Raw genomic sequence first — 16,337 nt, forward strand, 5'->3', positions numbered from 1 at the left:
TTGCTAAGGGCTGCTTCGATGTAGTGGTTGTAGATGAACAGAGATCTTACCTCTGCCTGGGCACGGTGAAGAGCGCTCTGACCAGTTTCCTCCGGTTGGATTTGGTGTTCATGTTCATGCAGAAATCCATGGCCGCCTGCAGGAGTCAACACAGAGCTCATAAATTCAATCATCATCATCATCCTGCCATTACTCATTTGTAACTATATGTGTCTCTCAGGTGAAGAATGCCTATGTCACGTAATCAAACACAAAGCAAGGCATTACGTCATAAAGCCACAACGTTTAAAATGTCAAGCACTCTTGTTGTATTTCCGTATAAATCACCTTGTCTATGAGGTCTCTGTTGACACAGTTGGGCAGCTGCTGGATGAAGGCGTCAACAATCAGCTTCAGGTGAGACCCCGTGTTGGCCTCTTCATCCTCTTGTTCTACACACACACACACACACACAAAGAAAACACACTTTAAAATAACATTCACATCGACAAACAAGACGTTTAGAATGACCTAAGATCTCACAGTAAAATACATGTAAGAATTAAACTAAGATTTTTGGTTTGTTTTTCTACTCACTCTCCCTCATTAAGACATTTTTTATACATGATCATCAAATAAGCAAATATTATAGGCATTGCTTCCCTGAACAACGCTGCTTGCACTAGGGTGACCGGTGAAAAAAGGCTTTCAATTATATACAGTTAAGTAACTTTAAGATCCATGGGAACACTGTTCAAATACACCATCCTGAACGTTGCTCATGTTTACTGTTTAAATACTGAATGTCCTCTTCCAGTAACATGATAACAAAGGTATCCCAACTGTAGCTGTGTACATGACAGGATGTGTGATTACCTAGAAGAGCATCAGGACTGTTTAAGGCATATGATAGCTATGTGTCAGATTTTGAGATTTTGAGAAAAAGTCAGAATTTTGAGAAAATGTCAGAATTTTGAGAAAACGCCAACATTTTGAGAAAAAACTCAGTATTTTGTACATGACAGGATGTATGATTACCTAGAACAGGGATGGGCAACTTGACCCGGTATTCCTCCATCTTGTGACTGTGTAACTCCCTCTCTTGGATATCACAGGGTTCCTGCAGGTTTCGCCAACTCAAATTTAAAGGAGAGGTGTCATGGCCATTTCCACTGATCATAATTCCATTGTTGAGGTATACTAAAATAGATTTATATTGTGCATTTTTCCAAACTCACATTGGTTTCTCATACAGCATCTCTGTAAACTACGTGTATTCACTGAATTTCACTCTCTGCCTTTAACGGCTCGTTGTAGCTCCAATAGCTCCAGCCCCCACCCTCCCTGTGAGCACAGTGTGCTCTGATTGGTCGGGACGTTGTGAATCGCGCTGAGCTCCGTGGAGGTGTTGTTTCCTTGTTAGCGATACACAGCCAAACACAGCCAAACTCATCCTGAGCACACACAAAGTCACAGCCGAAGTAAAAACAATAAGTGTGGCTTGATATTGAGTAAGACAAAGGTTGATAAACGCTGTGAGAATGGGTCTGCAGAGAGAATGGGTCTGCAGAGAGAATGGGTCTGCAGAGAGAATGGGTCTGCAGAGAGAATGGGTCTGCAGAGAGAATGGGTCTGCAGAGAGAATGGGTCTGGGTCTGCAGAGAGAATGGGTCTGCAGAGAGAATGGGTCTGCAGAGAGAATGGGTCTGGGTCTGCAGAGAGAATGGGTCTGCAGAGAGAATGGGTCTGCAGTGAGAATGGGTCTGCAGAGAGAATGGGTCTGCAGAGAGAATGGGTCTGCAGAGAGAATGGGTCTGCAGAGAGAATGGGTCTGCAGAGAGAATGGGTCTGCAGAGAGAATTTCGCCGCGATCCCAACTGTCTGTTATCAGCCTGCAGCCAGGGAGGAGAAATCAGCTGAGCTGCCTGCTCCCTGCACACAGATGTGTGTGTGAGGAAGTCCGTGGATTGGTCAATTTGGACCAATCAGCGGGGGCTTAACGTAACGGCTCCGCGGACGTAACGTAACGGCTCCACGGATTGGTCCATTTCGTTCCGGGTACGGCTTGACATCATGCCGTCCCGGAAGAATCAAATGGACAATGACGTATCTCCAACGAGGCGTTTGGGGAGGTATTTTCTGTGTTAGAGTTTTACTCGCTATAGGGTGTACTTTGAGGGTTTGTGACTCTGCACACCGTTTACATGCATACAAACCTTCATAACACACAAGGGGACAGGTAATAACCGGAAAAGCATGACATGGGAGCTTTAAGACTTTTTAAGACCTTTTTAAGACCACTTTGAATAGAATTTAAGACCTATTTCACGGCAAGAAAGTATGAAGGAAAATTGCTATGAAAGAAGAAATACGTCCCATAATTACTTACAAAGTAAATGTATTCATGTTCAACATAAGAACAATGACTGAACATAACAGCATAACAGTACAGAACTGTGTTAGCCAAAAAGTGTGTGTGTGTGTGTGTGTGTGTGTGTGTGGGCTGTGCAATTAATCGTATTTTAATCACAATTACGAAACATAATCGATTATTTTGCTTTGCTAGGTTGTGACAGTGCACTACAACATATTTGATCTAATTAATTTTGGTCTCATTTATTTGTATTTATCATATTTATATATGTTTAGTAGCTTGTGGAAGTGCGCTCCAAAATATTTGTTGATCTTGTTTATTGGTATTTATTATTTTTGATATTATTTATTTAAATGTATCATTTATTTTATTAATTTTTTCAGTTGAATTATACGTTCAGGGTAATCAACAGTTAAAAAGATACTGTCCAAATTATTATTTGTTTTAAAGTTCAATAAATGGATGTTTTTAAAGTCAATGAATAATCGTATTTAATAATTGTGATATCAATTATTGACCAAAATAATCGTGATTATGATGTTTGCCATAATCGAGCCCTAGTGTGTGTGTGTGTGTGTGTGTGTGTGTGTGTGTGTGTGTGTGTGTGTGTGTGTGTGTGTGAGAGAGTAACAAGAGCTATATTCAGGCCTTGGCTACAATCTTTCATCGTTGCTGTTGTATGATTGGTGTTTAACTACGGTATTTAGCGTCTACAGCACCTCCACTTTTAGGGTTGACGTACCCACACGTCGCCCGGAGGTCCCCCGGTGTTGTTGCGGGAGCTTCTGCACTAGCTAACGCTGCACTAGCTAACGCTACATTAGCCAAACAAACACTAATTTATTTTGCAAAACGTGCAGCGGGCTTCAAACACGTTCCCCTCCCCTGGTTTCAACAAAGCACTAAATTCGATGTTTTCCAACCAAATACGGTTGAATTTACACTTCCCCATATTTATTTTTAAGTAGATTCTTAGATACATGAGTTTCTGACTGCTGCTAGCTGAAGCTTGGTTGCTAGGTTACGAGCTGGGTGTTCTCCGATAAGGGGCCGGGGGAAACAAAGTTAGTGTATACTGGTTCCATGTTGATTTATTTCAATACAAATGGTTGGGGGGAACTGAAAGGCTCTCACCGTACTGGTTACTTTGCAGCCCGGACATTTCCCCCAAAACACATTTAGACGCTATCGCAACACAGAAGTACCTTTCAAATCGGATCATTTTTAAGACCTTCTAAATCATATTTAAGACCTTTCTTATTTTTTTGGTCATATTTAAGACCTTTTTAAGGCCTTAAATTCAGATTATCAAATGTAAGACTTTTTAAGGCTTTTTAAGACCCCGCGGGAACCCTGATATCAGCATGTGAAGGACACTGTTCAGGAACTAGTTGATGCTCTGTATGTGATGACTAATTCCATTCTGGAGAGGATCACAGATACATGGATCCTGAGATTGAAGCTCAAGCCGGGGACGAGTGAGATTCTTCTAACATTTACCTTGCTCATCCAGCAGTTTCTTGGCCAGCTCTTCACTCTCCGCCTCGTCGGGTCCCTCCAGCTCCAGAGGTTCGTCTGCGATGTCCAGAGCCTCGAGTTCCAGCTCCAGTTCCTCCGTGGTGCTCGCTGCCTCCTTCACCTCCTTCCCATCTTTCCCGTCTTTCCCGTCTGAACAAAACAACATTAAAGGTCTCCTATTATACTGTTTGTCATCAATATATCACAGGTCTCAGATATATACAGAGCCTGTCTCTGATTGGCTGAAACACCAAACAGATCATTGCAGCATCCCATAATCCCCTCTGTTTCAGCCCTGTTTCCAAAGTGCTGATTCTCTGTCTGTTACTTTAGATGAAAATAAGGAGCCCCTCCCCACGCCCCTCTGAGAGAGATTTGGTTACAAAGAACACAATGGTGCTCTAGGAGGAGATTCAGGTGATAAGGGGGGGGGGGGGGGGGGGGGGGGGGTTACCTTGGTTGCTGATTGGCTAATGGTTACACAAGACAAAACATCGTTATGACATCAAGTGGCCAAAATCTGATCAGCTCATTTTCAGACAGGTTTTTATAGAAATGGATCAAAAAGAGAGAGAATCTTTGTTCCTGAAACTTTCAGAGTCTCTTTCCACAGAGGGGACACATGTTGATGAAGAAGAGACATGAAGAAGAGGGGACACATGTTGATGTAGAAGAGACATGAAGAAGAGGGGACACATGTTGATGAAGAAGAGACATGAAGAAGAGGGGACACATGTTGATGTAGAAGAGACATGAAGAAGAGGGGACACATGTTGATGTAGAAGAGACATGAAGAAGAGGGGACACATGTTGATGTAGAAGAGACATGAAGAAGAGGGGACACATGTTGATGTAGAAGAGACATGAAGAAGAGGGGACACATGCTGATGAAGAAGAGACATGAAGAAGAGGGGACACATGTTGATGAAGAAGAGACATGAAGAAGAGGGGACACATGTTGATGAAGAAGAGACATGAAGAAGAGGGGACACATGTTGATGAAGAAGAGACATGAAGAAGAGGGGACACATGTTGATGAAGAAGAGACATGAGGAAGAGGGGACACATGTTGATGAAGAAGAGACATGAGGAAGAGGGGACACATGTTGATGTAGAAGAGACATGAAGAAGAGGGGACACATGTTGATGAAGAAGAGACATGAAGAAGAGGGGACACATGTTGATGAAGAAGAGACATGAGGAAGAGGGGACACATGTTGATGAAGAAGAGACATGAGGAAGAGGGGACACATGTTGATGTAGAAGAGACATGAAGAAGAGGGGACACATGTTGATGTAGAAGAGACATGAAGAAGAGGGGACACATGTTGATGAAGAAGAGACATGAAGAAGAGGGGACACATGTTGATGAAGAAGAGACATGAGGAAGAGGGGACACATGTTGATGTAGAAGAGACATGAAGAAGAGGGGACACATGTTGATGTAGAAGAGACATGAAGAAGAGGGGACACATGTTGATGTAGAAGAGACATGAAGAAGAGGGGACACATGTTGATGTAGAAGAGACATGAAGAAGAGGGGACACATGTTGATGTAGAAGAGACATGAAGAAGAGGGGACACATGTTGATGTAGAAGAGACATGAAGAAGAGGGGACACATGTTGATGTAGAAGAGACATGAAGAAGAGGGGACACATGTTGATGTAGAAGAGACATGAAGAAGAGGGGGACACATGTTGATGTAGAAGAGACATGAAGAAGAGGGGACACGTGTTGATGTAGAAGAGACATGAAGAAGAGGGGACACATGTTGATGTAGAAGAGACATGAAGAAGAGGGGACACATGTTGATGTAGAAGAGACATGAAGAAGAGGGGACACATGTTGATGTAGAAGAGACATGAAGAAGAGGGGACACATGTTGATGTAGAAGAGACATGAAGAAGAGGGGACACATGTTGATGTAGAAGAGACATGGAGAAGTGGATTTTGCATAATAGGTGACCTTTAAGTCAGAACAAAATCTAATGTTCTTCGTCTGTCGTTGTGATCATCATCATCAAACGTACCTTTGCCTTCATCCTTGTCTTTGCCCTTGTCGTTGTCCTTGAAGAGGATGGCGGGCACGAAGGCCTTCAGGTCCACCAGGTTCTCGTAGAAGTTACGAGCGTCTTCGTCTTCCCAGATCCCGCCTTCCAGGTCGTACTCTCCGGGCTTCCCGGGGGTGAAGATGTCGATCCCAGGGCCGTGCTCTGAGAGAGTAAAAAGGAGACAAAAAAACATGAGATGCATGTTTGCCTCACAGGAGACACTATTTGACAACAAAACAGGGTACGTACACTATCTATCTAAACCCAAAACGTCCACAGACGTCATAATATCTAAAGTTGCTTTGAGAACTATCGCAAATTAGGAAGTTTACAGAATGAACTTCTAATAGCTTATACCTACAGAAGTAAATGCAAATGGCTTCAATGCATTTTAAGTAGGGATGAGGGGCTGAATGATTAAAGACCGTGGTACCGTTAAGCTCCGACGTTATCTGTCTTTTTATCGGTACTGGAGACATGTAAAAAAATATGTCATATATATTATTGCTACACAAACATTATATTGCAGTTTTAGTGTCGCCAACTCCGTTTCTAATACGCAAGAAGACAGCAAAATGCGTCTATGATTATTTTTTAGTATTTTCAATCTTTCCAATCCAGACGAGATCTCTCTCTCTCCGTCTGTGTGTGAGGGGGCGGTTTACACACACACACTCTGCTACATGCAGCAACACACACACACACAGCTGCTACATGCAGCAACACACACACACACACACAGCTGCTACATGCAGCAACACACACACACGGAGGAGACGGTGGAGAGAACGCGCTCCGAGGTGTGGTTAAACTTTACCCGTCTCGATGAGGACAATGCTCGTTACCAAAAGTGCAATTAGAGTTCAGCATGTGAGGGCGGTAACACGAGCAGTTTGTCTAAACATTTATCAAAAGTGCTCCACATCCAGACGGAGGAATGCACCGGGTTCGACTGTCTCTCTAGCAGCTCTGTAGCCCCATCCACGAGTAACGTTTCCACGTCAGGTGTTATGTATGCTAGCAGCAACACACGGAGCTAACTCAATGATACAAACATGGGTTAATGATTAGAGGGAACTGAGTTAGTTATTTAGTTAAAGTTTCAGCCATTCTGTTCACAGTTCTGTCTTCAGATTATTTAATACGATTTGTTAAAACATTGTTGTTTCTTTTGATGTGAAATATTATGTATTTAATTTAAAGCAATGTTAGTTTTGTTCACAATTTGTTTAGTTAGTTTACCTAGTTTCTTTCTCCAAAAGAACTGATAAGAGTACCGTTAAAAGACCGGATCGATAAAAGTAGTAGTACCGTTAAAACCTTAACGATACCCATCCCTACTTTTAAGACTTGTTTCAAGGATCCACAGGAACACTGGAGTATATTTAAATTCAAAGATATTCCTAACCTTGAAATCATAATATTTAAAACAACAATTTTTCACATGTTCAAGACTTTGTGTGAACTCAGATTAACCGTGGTAAAGAAAGGCCACACACCCTCCTGCACCGTCTTGTCCTGAGGAAGGTCGGGCATGTTTTCGTCCAGCAGGTCGGCCAGAGACTGAGTGTTGGCCAGCAGCTTCTGGTAGGAAGTCGCAAACTCTTCATATTGTTTGTGTCGGTCCTCACTCAGCTCCCCTTTGGAATGTAGGATACGCCTGAAGAGGACGGGAAGAAGGGAAGAGGAGTTATCAACCAAAAGGGATCATTTGTATCATTAATTGTTTTTATTGAGCCATAGTCCTGTGTCAAATGTCCTTGCTAGGTTTTATAATATTTAGTCAACATCATCCTGTTTAAGTAGAGCAAAAGTCATAGAATTTCCGTCTTAAGTTATGTAAAGAAAATGCTTAAATTAACTAGTTTAGTTGAGTTTTGACCTATTCTCGCCAAAATATCACCTGGTTTCTTCCTCCAAAGTCATGTTGTTATTGTTAAGTTTGATCTAAGCAAATATACGACTCTGAATATTCCCGAAAAGGGCAAAACATTAGCATAATTTACCGGCCGAATGCTAGTAAAATATGCAAGAGGCTGGTACATCTGACACCATAACAAAAAACAATGGTGATGTATTGAGTGGCTGGTAACATTTGAACATTTAAAAAGTAGTTGTAGAATATATATAGTCATTTTTATCATTGAATGAAGTAAACACTGCCAAGGAGGACTATTTAAAAGCTGAAGAATCACCTGTTCTGGAAAGAAAAGTAGTTATATATTTACTCATTGCTTTCATTTGATGTAGAAAACACTGCTATGGTGTCAAAAGCTTTGAAACTCACCTGTTCTGCCTCTCGGTGTTCTGCAGCTCGCGGTGGTCCTTCTTCAGGTGTTTGGTGAGCGAGGTGAAGTATTCCCTCAGCAGGTTCTGGAAGGTCTGCTGCTTCTCCGTGCCGATGATCTCGCTCGGAGGGAAGCTCAGAGCGAACTTGTCAGTGGCCGCTTTCACTTTTCGGGGCAGCAGCCCGGCGATATCGTCCCCGCAGTGCTTACAGAAGCTGATGACCACCGACACATGAGTGTGCGTGTCGCGGTCCGTCCCGATGATGCTCTTCAGCTGCTCGTAGATCAGAGAAAGCCCCTCCTTGTCTGTGAAAAGCCCGACGATGGTGAGCTCGGCGATGAAACGCAGGTCTGTTCGCAGCTTGCTCACGTTGGGCGCCTTCTCCTCCTTCCTCGCCTCAAAGTGCTTCTTCCACGCCTGTAAGAGCAGCGGAGCGAACTCGGTGTAGCGCTGGTGGAAGAGTGAGCAGAGGTGGACGGAGCAGCCCACGTCGGAGATCTTCAGCTTGGCCTCCACCACGGAGCTCACCGCCTCGCCGATGTACTTGCTGAGGTTCAGGGAGCCGAAGTCGTTGGAGAGCGAGTCGCGCTGCTGTTCGGTGAGCGTTCGCAGCTTCTTCACGAAGGCCGTGTTCTTCTTCAGGCTGGAGTCCAGGCGGCTGAAGAAAGCCTCCTCGGGTCGACCCTCCTGGGCGTTTTGGTTCTTGACGCGGAGTTCCTTCCTGCAGTGATGGCGCTCCCAGGCCTCCTGGTGCAGCTGATGGCTCTCCTCCTTCTCCCTGCAGAAATGTATTTATTTGCACACGCTGCTATGGACAGTCTTGCACTAATGCACATTCTCAGAGATATTGAAGTGACTGTTATTTTGTATATATGTGACCCGCTCTATCGAAATCAGTAGGAAGTCGCAACGGCTCATTTCAAAATAAACGTGGATTTGCGTAAAAAAATAGTTTTTCGGGGTTCGAGTGTTTTGTTTGATTTTAAATAAACAAAGTGTTAGCTTTCAGAATATGAAACTTTTATTTCCAAAATCACACGATAAATACATTTACAGCTTGTAAAGGGAAGAAGACAGCTCGCACTCGCACTCTGCTCTTCCGCACGCCGCCCCCCCTCCCTCCGGCTGACATTATGAATGTAAGGCGTATAGTAATCATAGATAACACGGCAGGGTCCCTTACAGTTTGTTTTCATCTGACTTCAATTAAACAAAGTCTTGGCTTTCAAAATATTAAACTTGTTTCGGCAAATTCAGATGATAAATACAACTTTGAAGCTTGTAGACATAATTACAAGCGGAGAACGGAGTAGCTTAACGTCACAGCAGGCATAACAACAGCCGGTGTTTCTCGTGAGTGTTTTCCCCGGGAAACAAACACAATACACACAAACGCAAAATTACACAAACACACACACACACGTACATACACACGTACATACACACACACACACACACACACTCACTCGTTTCCCCCAGACCAGTAATCCAAACTAAAATATCTTCCCTCCGTAGTACTTTGATCATTTGCTAATAACCAATCAGATCGATGGATTCCAGAGAAGAGGAAACTTGAAGTCCTTTTTCTCAAAATGATGACTCGGTGACAGTCATTATATCATGTGACATATTTTAGCTTAATATTTGGAGAACAACAACAATCCTGATATCATTAGAAAGCTATGAATCTCCTCTTTCCAACAGTGTATACAACTCAAAATGTGTCTTCGGGTCAATGCGACTGATTTCGATGGAGCAGGTCACATATTGATTGTTGTGCTTTTATTTAGGTCTTAAAGTGTGCATATGTATAAATGTGTCTTTGATTGTGTAAATATAGGTTTATACATATTTGCATACATATTCTTATATATATTTGTTTTTGTATTCGGGATTGTGGGAAACGGTATTTCGATCTCTCGGTCTGTACACACAAACTGAAAGATAGACAATAAAGTTGACTTTAAGCGAAAATGAGAGATGCACCATGAAGACAACAGGAAAAGAGACAGGACTTGCACTTCCTAAAGGGACATTTGTTACATTACATGTCACTTGTTAGACGCTTTTATCCAAAGCGACTTACATACTCAATACAGTGGGCAATCCCCACAGGAGCAGTTTGGGGTGAAGTGTCTCAGGGACACAACGACATGCTGACTGCAGTGGGGTTTGAACCTGTGCTCCTCTGATCCGAACACCTACGCACTACCCACTGTGCCACACGCCTCCTTGTTGGTACAAAGATGGGACAATTTGAATTGTTAGTAATGTATAGGATGTGAGTAAGCTATGGGCTATAGTTTGTTTGCTTTTTGTACCTTTTGGTGTCTCAGGGTATATGCAGGAAGTCAAATGTAACCTAAGACCTTTTTAAGACCCTTTCCATACATTTTAAGACCTCATCGCCACTTTGAGTTCTAACCGGTTACCTTGGCGACACACTTCACCTCACATTCACTATATACACAGTATTGATTGTCCTTCCTCCTTATCTTCCAACCATTTGGACGCAGACTTGCATTTCCCCATAACGATGTTGTTTAACAACCGGCGTAAACGGACCTTCGCGCGCTATCAAGCAGTGAGCGTGCGATGTCCTGTTCAGATGACGTCAAATCCAACGGGATGCCATAAATAAACTACACAGAATCACACTACACACCTACGCAATGATTACATTCAGGCAGACTGTAGAATACAACCTCTTTGGACAATTTATATACTTATTGGAAACAAGCTACAAAATGTAAGACCTTGGAAAATGCCGTTTAATACTTTTTAATAGCCTTAATTTTCGCTAAATTGATTTATCAACTTTTAATACTTTTTAAGACCCCGCGGACACCCTGTGTTTATTTATTTTGACACATTTTCACGATGGAAAGTAACAAATCAGAGTTCTGAAGTGTACATTTTGGTGTAGAAATAGCATCAATTGGGCGATACAGGATAACAGCATTAAAATGTGTCTTTACAAAACCCCCACTCACTTCAGGAGAGCTGCCTCCTCCTCTCGTTGTTTCCTGGCTTCCTCCTCCTGAAGTTGCTTCTCCTGCTCCTCCTGCAGTTTTTTCTCCTCTTCCTCTTTCTTCTTCTGCTCCTCCTCCGCTTTCACTTTTTCCTCCTCTTTCTTCTTACGATCCTTTTCTTCCCTCTTCTTCTTTTCCTCCTCGAGGCGCTTCCTCTTCTCCTCCTTGCTGCTGTCTTTTTTCCCGCTCATCTTGGCCTCGTCTTTGCCTTTGTCCCGGGCGGACGATGGTCTCCTCTCACCATCTCGCTCCTTCTCCTTGTCCTTGTTGCTGAAGGTGCAAACATCTTTTTCATCCATGTTTAATGAGCGTTTGCGTTCAGCAGGCATACTGAGGGAAGACAATGAGAGAAAGGTTGTTTATTCACGCTTTTTAAGAATTTTTAAAACTGTTCCGACCATCTGTTTTCTAATCTACATTGATGTGGTTTCCAGAAATGTCCCCTTGTTGAATTTAACTGACATAAACTAAAATCGTACACATTTGAAGTAGGGATGCCAGCGATTATTTGATTATTCGAATATTCGTTACAGTCTCCATAATCGAAGATTATTTTTAAAATTCGATTTTATTTATATATTTTTTTATTAATATTTATGTTTTTCTTTTTTTTTTCCTGGTTTGGTTTCAACCAAAATATAGACTAATGCTAATAATATTAATAGTATTAATAATTGTAAATGACCATTGATCACACCACCAGTTTGTTTTACTGTAAACTTGGAGGAAGCCAGCAGCGCAGAGTGCAGACTGCTGCTGCAGCCTGCTACACACCGACCCCCCCCCCCCCCTCTCCGTCACACGTGCGATTGAGTTATTGGTGACAGAACAGTGAGAACACAACTAAAGATGAACAGAGCGGCACGTCCACAGAAGTTCGAAGAGTACTTCGAACTGACAAGTGCAAATGAAGTCAAATGCAAGCTCTGCGAAAATACTTTTTTTTTTCTCTCCCGCGGGGGGGTCGAATAATCGATTAATATTCGCCAGGGCTGTCCGATTTTCGATTTTGATCATGGTCAGTTTCTGGCATCCCTAATTTGAAGTACTTTATTTAAAGGCCCCATGTCTTGGCCATTTCTACTGATCATATTTCCATTGTTGAGGTCTACTAGAATAGATTTACATTGTTCAATGTTCCAAACTCACATTGGTTTCTCATACAGCATCTCTGTATAGTACAGTGTTTCCCCTAGGTTTACTGCTTTGGGGGGGTGCTGCCTGAGCGGGGCCCCAAAAAGAGAAATTGTGATGGGAGGAAAGTATGTGGAAGGAAATGAGAAAAGGAAAGTGCAAGACAAAAGGAACGTCAGGGGCATTTCTCCTGTGCACTCTTCACCTCCATAGGTGAAAAGGGCAGAGAGAGGGGAAGATAAACAAGAAGATATGAAGATATGGAGGGAGGAAGAAGAGGGGTTTTAACGAGGGGTCTCAATAGAAAACAGGGGGCCCTCTTTAACAGAGAAAGAGTGTATTTTTGTGGGTGTTTTAAACACATTGACCCCTAGTTTCCCATCAAGAGAAGAGCGTGGTGACGGGAAGAGGAGAGTCGCCGGGAATAGGAGATGACAGAAACGTGTATAAATTGAGTGAATGAATCGAATAATAACGAGGCTTTTTGGGGCCTGTTTTTAAATCCTCTGGAGCAGAGAGAGGAGCTGTGGATTATTGTAATTGATTAATGCATCAGTGTTTCTTAGGGTCAAAAACACTAAACTCACAACTTAAAATGAAAGTCTTTAGTTTATGTAATAAAGAGCACATGTTCAATGTGAAAAGTGACAGTAGATATAGGTTTAGTTGCAATTTGGTGCTATATATATATATGTTTTTTTAAACACCTTGAATCTCAGGGGGGGCGCGGGGCTCAGTTGGTGGGCGTAGCGCCCCTCCAAGACAATGGCAGGGGAAACACTGAAGTATGTGTATTCACTCTCTGTCCTACACGGCTTGTTGGAGCTCCTGCCCCCCCCCTCCCTGTGAGCCCACTGTGCTCTGATGAGTTCACCACCGTTACAGCGGAACATCAGTGATTATGTGTTACAATGGCGTTAGCAACCAGAAAATGACACCAGTAATGACAAACAGATGCTGCGTGGGGTCTGGGTGCCGTGTTGGCGGGACGTTGCGTGGCTCGCTGCTGCGAGGAGCGGACAGTGTGAGCTGGGTTCATTTCCTGGTTGCTGCGTGAGGTCTGCGAGACAGCGAGACATCGCGAATGGACGTGGGAAGGGTGCAAATGCAGCGCACCTACAGTGTAAGCACGCCACAGTTTCGCCGCTGCGAGGCTCCACTAACACCCCCCCCCCCCCCCCCCCAGCACGTCACAGTTTTCCCGCTGAGAGTGTGTGTGTGTGTGTGTGTGTGTGTGTGTGTGAGGAGCTCCACGGATGGTCCATTTGGGTATGGGCACGTCACTGTACCCAGGAAGAAAAAGAGAAATCCCCAACGAGGCGTTCTGGGGCAGCATAGACAGGTCTTTTCTGTGTTAGAGTTTTACTCGCTACAGGGTGTACTTTGAGGGTTTGTGACTCTGCAGACCGTTTACATGCAGAAAAACCTTCATAACACACAAGGGGACGGGTGATAACCAGAAAAGCATGACATGGGACCTTTAAGTATTTCTATTTCATCCAACTGTTAACTTTCTACTCCACTACAGATGATAGATACATATTGTACTTTTTAGCACACTTTTTGTTTAGATTACAATGTTTCATCCGCTTCCTGTTCGGTGAAAACCACTGTTGTTCTTTTATATCTTGTGTAAATTCACATAATCTTTAAGCTAGATAACGTTTAAAAAAAGCCTGTTGAATCACCTGGAAAATGCATTGTATATTTAAATATATAAAAGGAGGTAGAATTAGCAAAAATAAACATTAAAATGCACCATACACATTAACATTAACATTTACAGCAGTGATATAGGCCCAGATACTTCCTGCATTATAGATAAAACACTAACAGAGGACATTTTACTGCAAAGAAAGTACTTTAAAATTCATGTTTCTAATTCATCCTTTTACCTATTTTGGATTGAATGCAGGACTGTGACTTGTAGTGTTGTACTTTAACAGTGTTGCATAAGTGCATTCAGTTATATGATCGAAATACTTCTTAAAATACAGGCTACTTAATCGAAACAATAAACCAAAAAACTCTTTATAACTAACATTAAATAAAAAAGTACCATACAATATAATTCTCCAACGGCTAAACACCTGACACAAACTGACGCCGTTCGTTAGCCACCTAGCCTAGCTTCTTGGTTAGCATGACAATGTTAACTCTCTTTAATGGCCATAATATCGAAACCAACTGAGTTGTATTTGAGTCATTCATAACACAGATTTATTCGTGGTATTGTAAAGCTATTGTAACGTTATAAATGTGTACAGAAATGATTCTAAACATAATAAAAACAGAGTTAGCATTATCAAAGCTAGCTCCGTTAGCCACTTGAACGCACGATGTAAACAAACATTTTGCCAGCTTGAAACTGACAGTTAGTGAATGTTCAATCCTTGAAATGTAAATGTAAGAACATATACAATATAAATATATGCTTAAGTGTTGTTATTTTCGTGTAAATATCTTAGTAACAGAGAAAGATTTACCTGCTAATTGTAGCAAAACAAACATCGGTCATTAGCGCTGGTTTCCGTGTGAAGGACCCTCTCATGTTGCATCCAGAATAACGCCTTACTGAAAATATCCAGATATTTACTTACTTTAAAATTATATTTTTGTCGTGTATGGACACATTCATATTTTGTATGTAATGTTATTGCTTTGTTTCTTTTCCCAGGGGTATTGTATTTTTATTTTGTTACAATTGTGTCATATGGACAGGCAGTTTTTAAGACAGCTACTCATTGGTCTCCAAAGCAATGGCTGACAGTTTGTGTACCTTCGTCTCAATTGTTGTTCTTTCTTAAACCAGTCAATGGAAAAGCGACTGCAATATTGTTTTAGTTTTTAGTTGTTTCAGTTAATTAATAGATGATAGCTTCTTGCGGGAAAAATAAAAGCACACGTCTGTTAAAGGTTGGACGTATAAAGAGATCAATCGACACTTGATAGATTAAGATGTCTTTGTAATTACAAGATAAAGGCCTTTAAATAAATGCTTTAATGCGCTCTCTGAGTCTATATTGATAAGACTAGCGTTACAGAGGGCTTTCCATAGTTCGGTTTATTTTGAAAGATATTGACGGATCAATAACTCAAGCAGAGAACACAAACTGTTAAACTGTGCTTTTGAACTCCCAATGTCTCGATGCTACCCTAATGTAAAGAAAACACAACCTTAAATCACATTAAAAGCAGAGTAAACTAAACTGGACCTTAATAGGAAAACAAAACAGAGTCTGTGAGAATTTTTTTACTCCAATGTTCCTTCCCAGGAGATTACAGGTATTTTCCATCACATTCATTCATCTGAACTGCTCTGTGTGTGTGTGTGTGTGTGTGTGTGTGTGTGTGTGTGTGTGTGTGTGTGTGTGTGTGTGTGTGTGTGTGTGTGTGTGTGTGTGTGTGTATAGATAGAATCGGAGGGATGAAACCCCTCTTTAATGGTCACACATGCAGAGCACACAGCACACACAGTGACATTTAGCCTCTGCATTTAACACATCCTAGTGCCAGGAGTCTAGGAGCAGTGGGCAGCTATTGTACAGCGCCCGGGGAGCAATGGGAGTGGGGGGGAAGGGGGTTGTCCAGTGCCTTGCTCAAGGGCACCACGGCAGGGCCCAGGAGGTGAACTGGGACCTCTCCAAGTAGCAGTCCACACTCCATATTTAGGTCTGTTCAGGGACTTGAACCGGTGACCCTACGGCTCACAGTCCAAGCCCCTACTGACTGTGCCACTGCCTGTGTGTGTGTGTGTGTGTGTGTGTGTGTGTGTGTATGTGTGTGTGTATGTGTGTGTACAAGGGGTGCTGTTGTAGAGTTATTGACATTACTGAAGGCTCAGCTCAGAGCTACAGGAAATCTAAACAGAAGAGCTGTTCACAGGAACATTTAGGTGTGGTTGTAATATATGAAGCCATGTTTACATTTTGTACAACGAGTACCTACAGCAGGTTTA

At 42.4% G+C, this 16,337-nt stretch overlaps 1 protein-coding gene across 2 annotated transcripts; it reads right to left on the bottom strand.

The window, feature by feature from the left end:
- Positions 1–50: 50 nt before the first annotated feature.
- Positions 51–14,934, bottom strand: LOC117469440 (regulator of nonsense transcripts 2-like; the record flags this gene model as incomplete). 2 transcript variants are annotated; one of them, XM_034113844.1, is given in 8 exon segments in its annotated part: positions 51–136; positions 328–431; positions 3,854–4,012; positions 5,904–6,086; positions 7,424–7,584; positions 8,212–8,991; positions 11,207–11,575; positions 14,866–14,934. In XM_034113844.1, coding segments are annotated over 8 exon segments (1,907 nt in total), but the record flags the coding sequence as incomplete, so codon positions are not given.
- Between the last annotated feature and the right edge of the window lie 1,403 nt (positions 14,935–16,337).

Source organism: Trematomus bernacchii, unplaced genomic scaffold (assembly GCF_902827165.1).
Source record: "Trematomus bernacchii unplaced genomic scaffold, fTreBer1.1, whole genome shotgun sequence".
In the NCBI taxonomy this organism is placed as follows: Eukaryota; Metazoa; Chordata; class Actinopteri; order Perciformes; family Nototheniidae; genus Trematomus; species Trematomus bernacchii.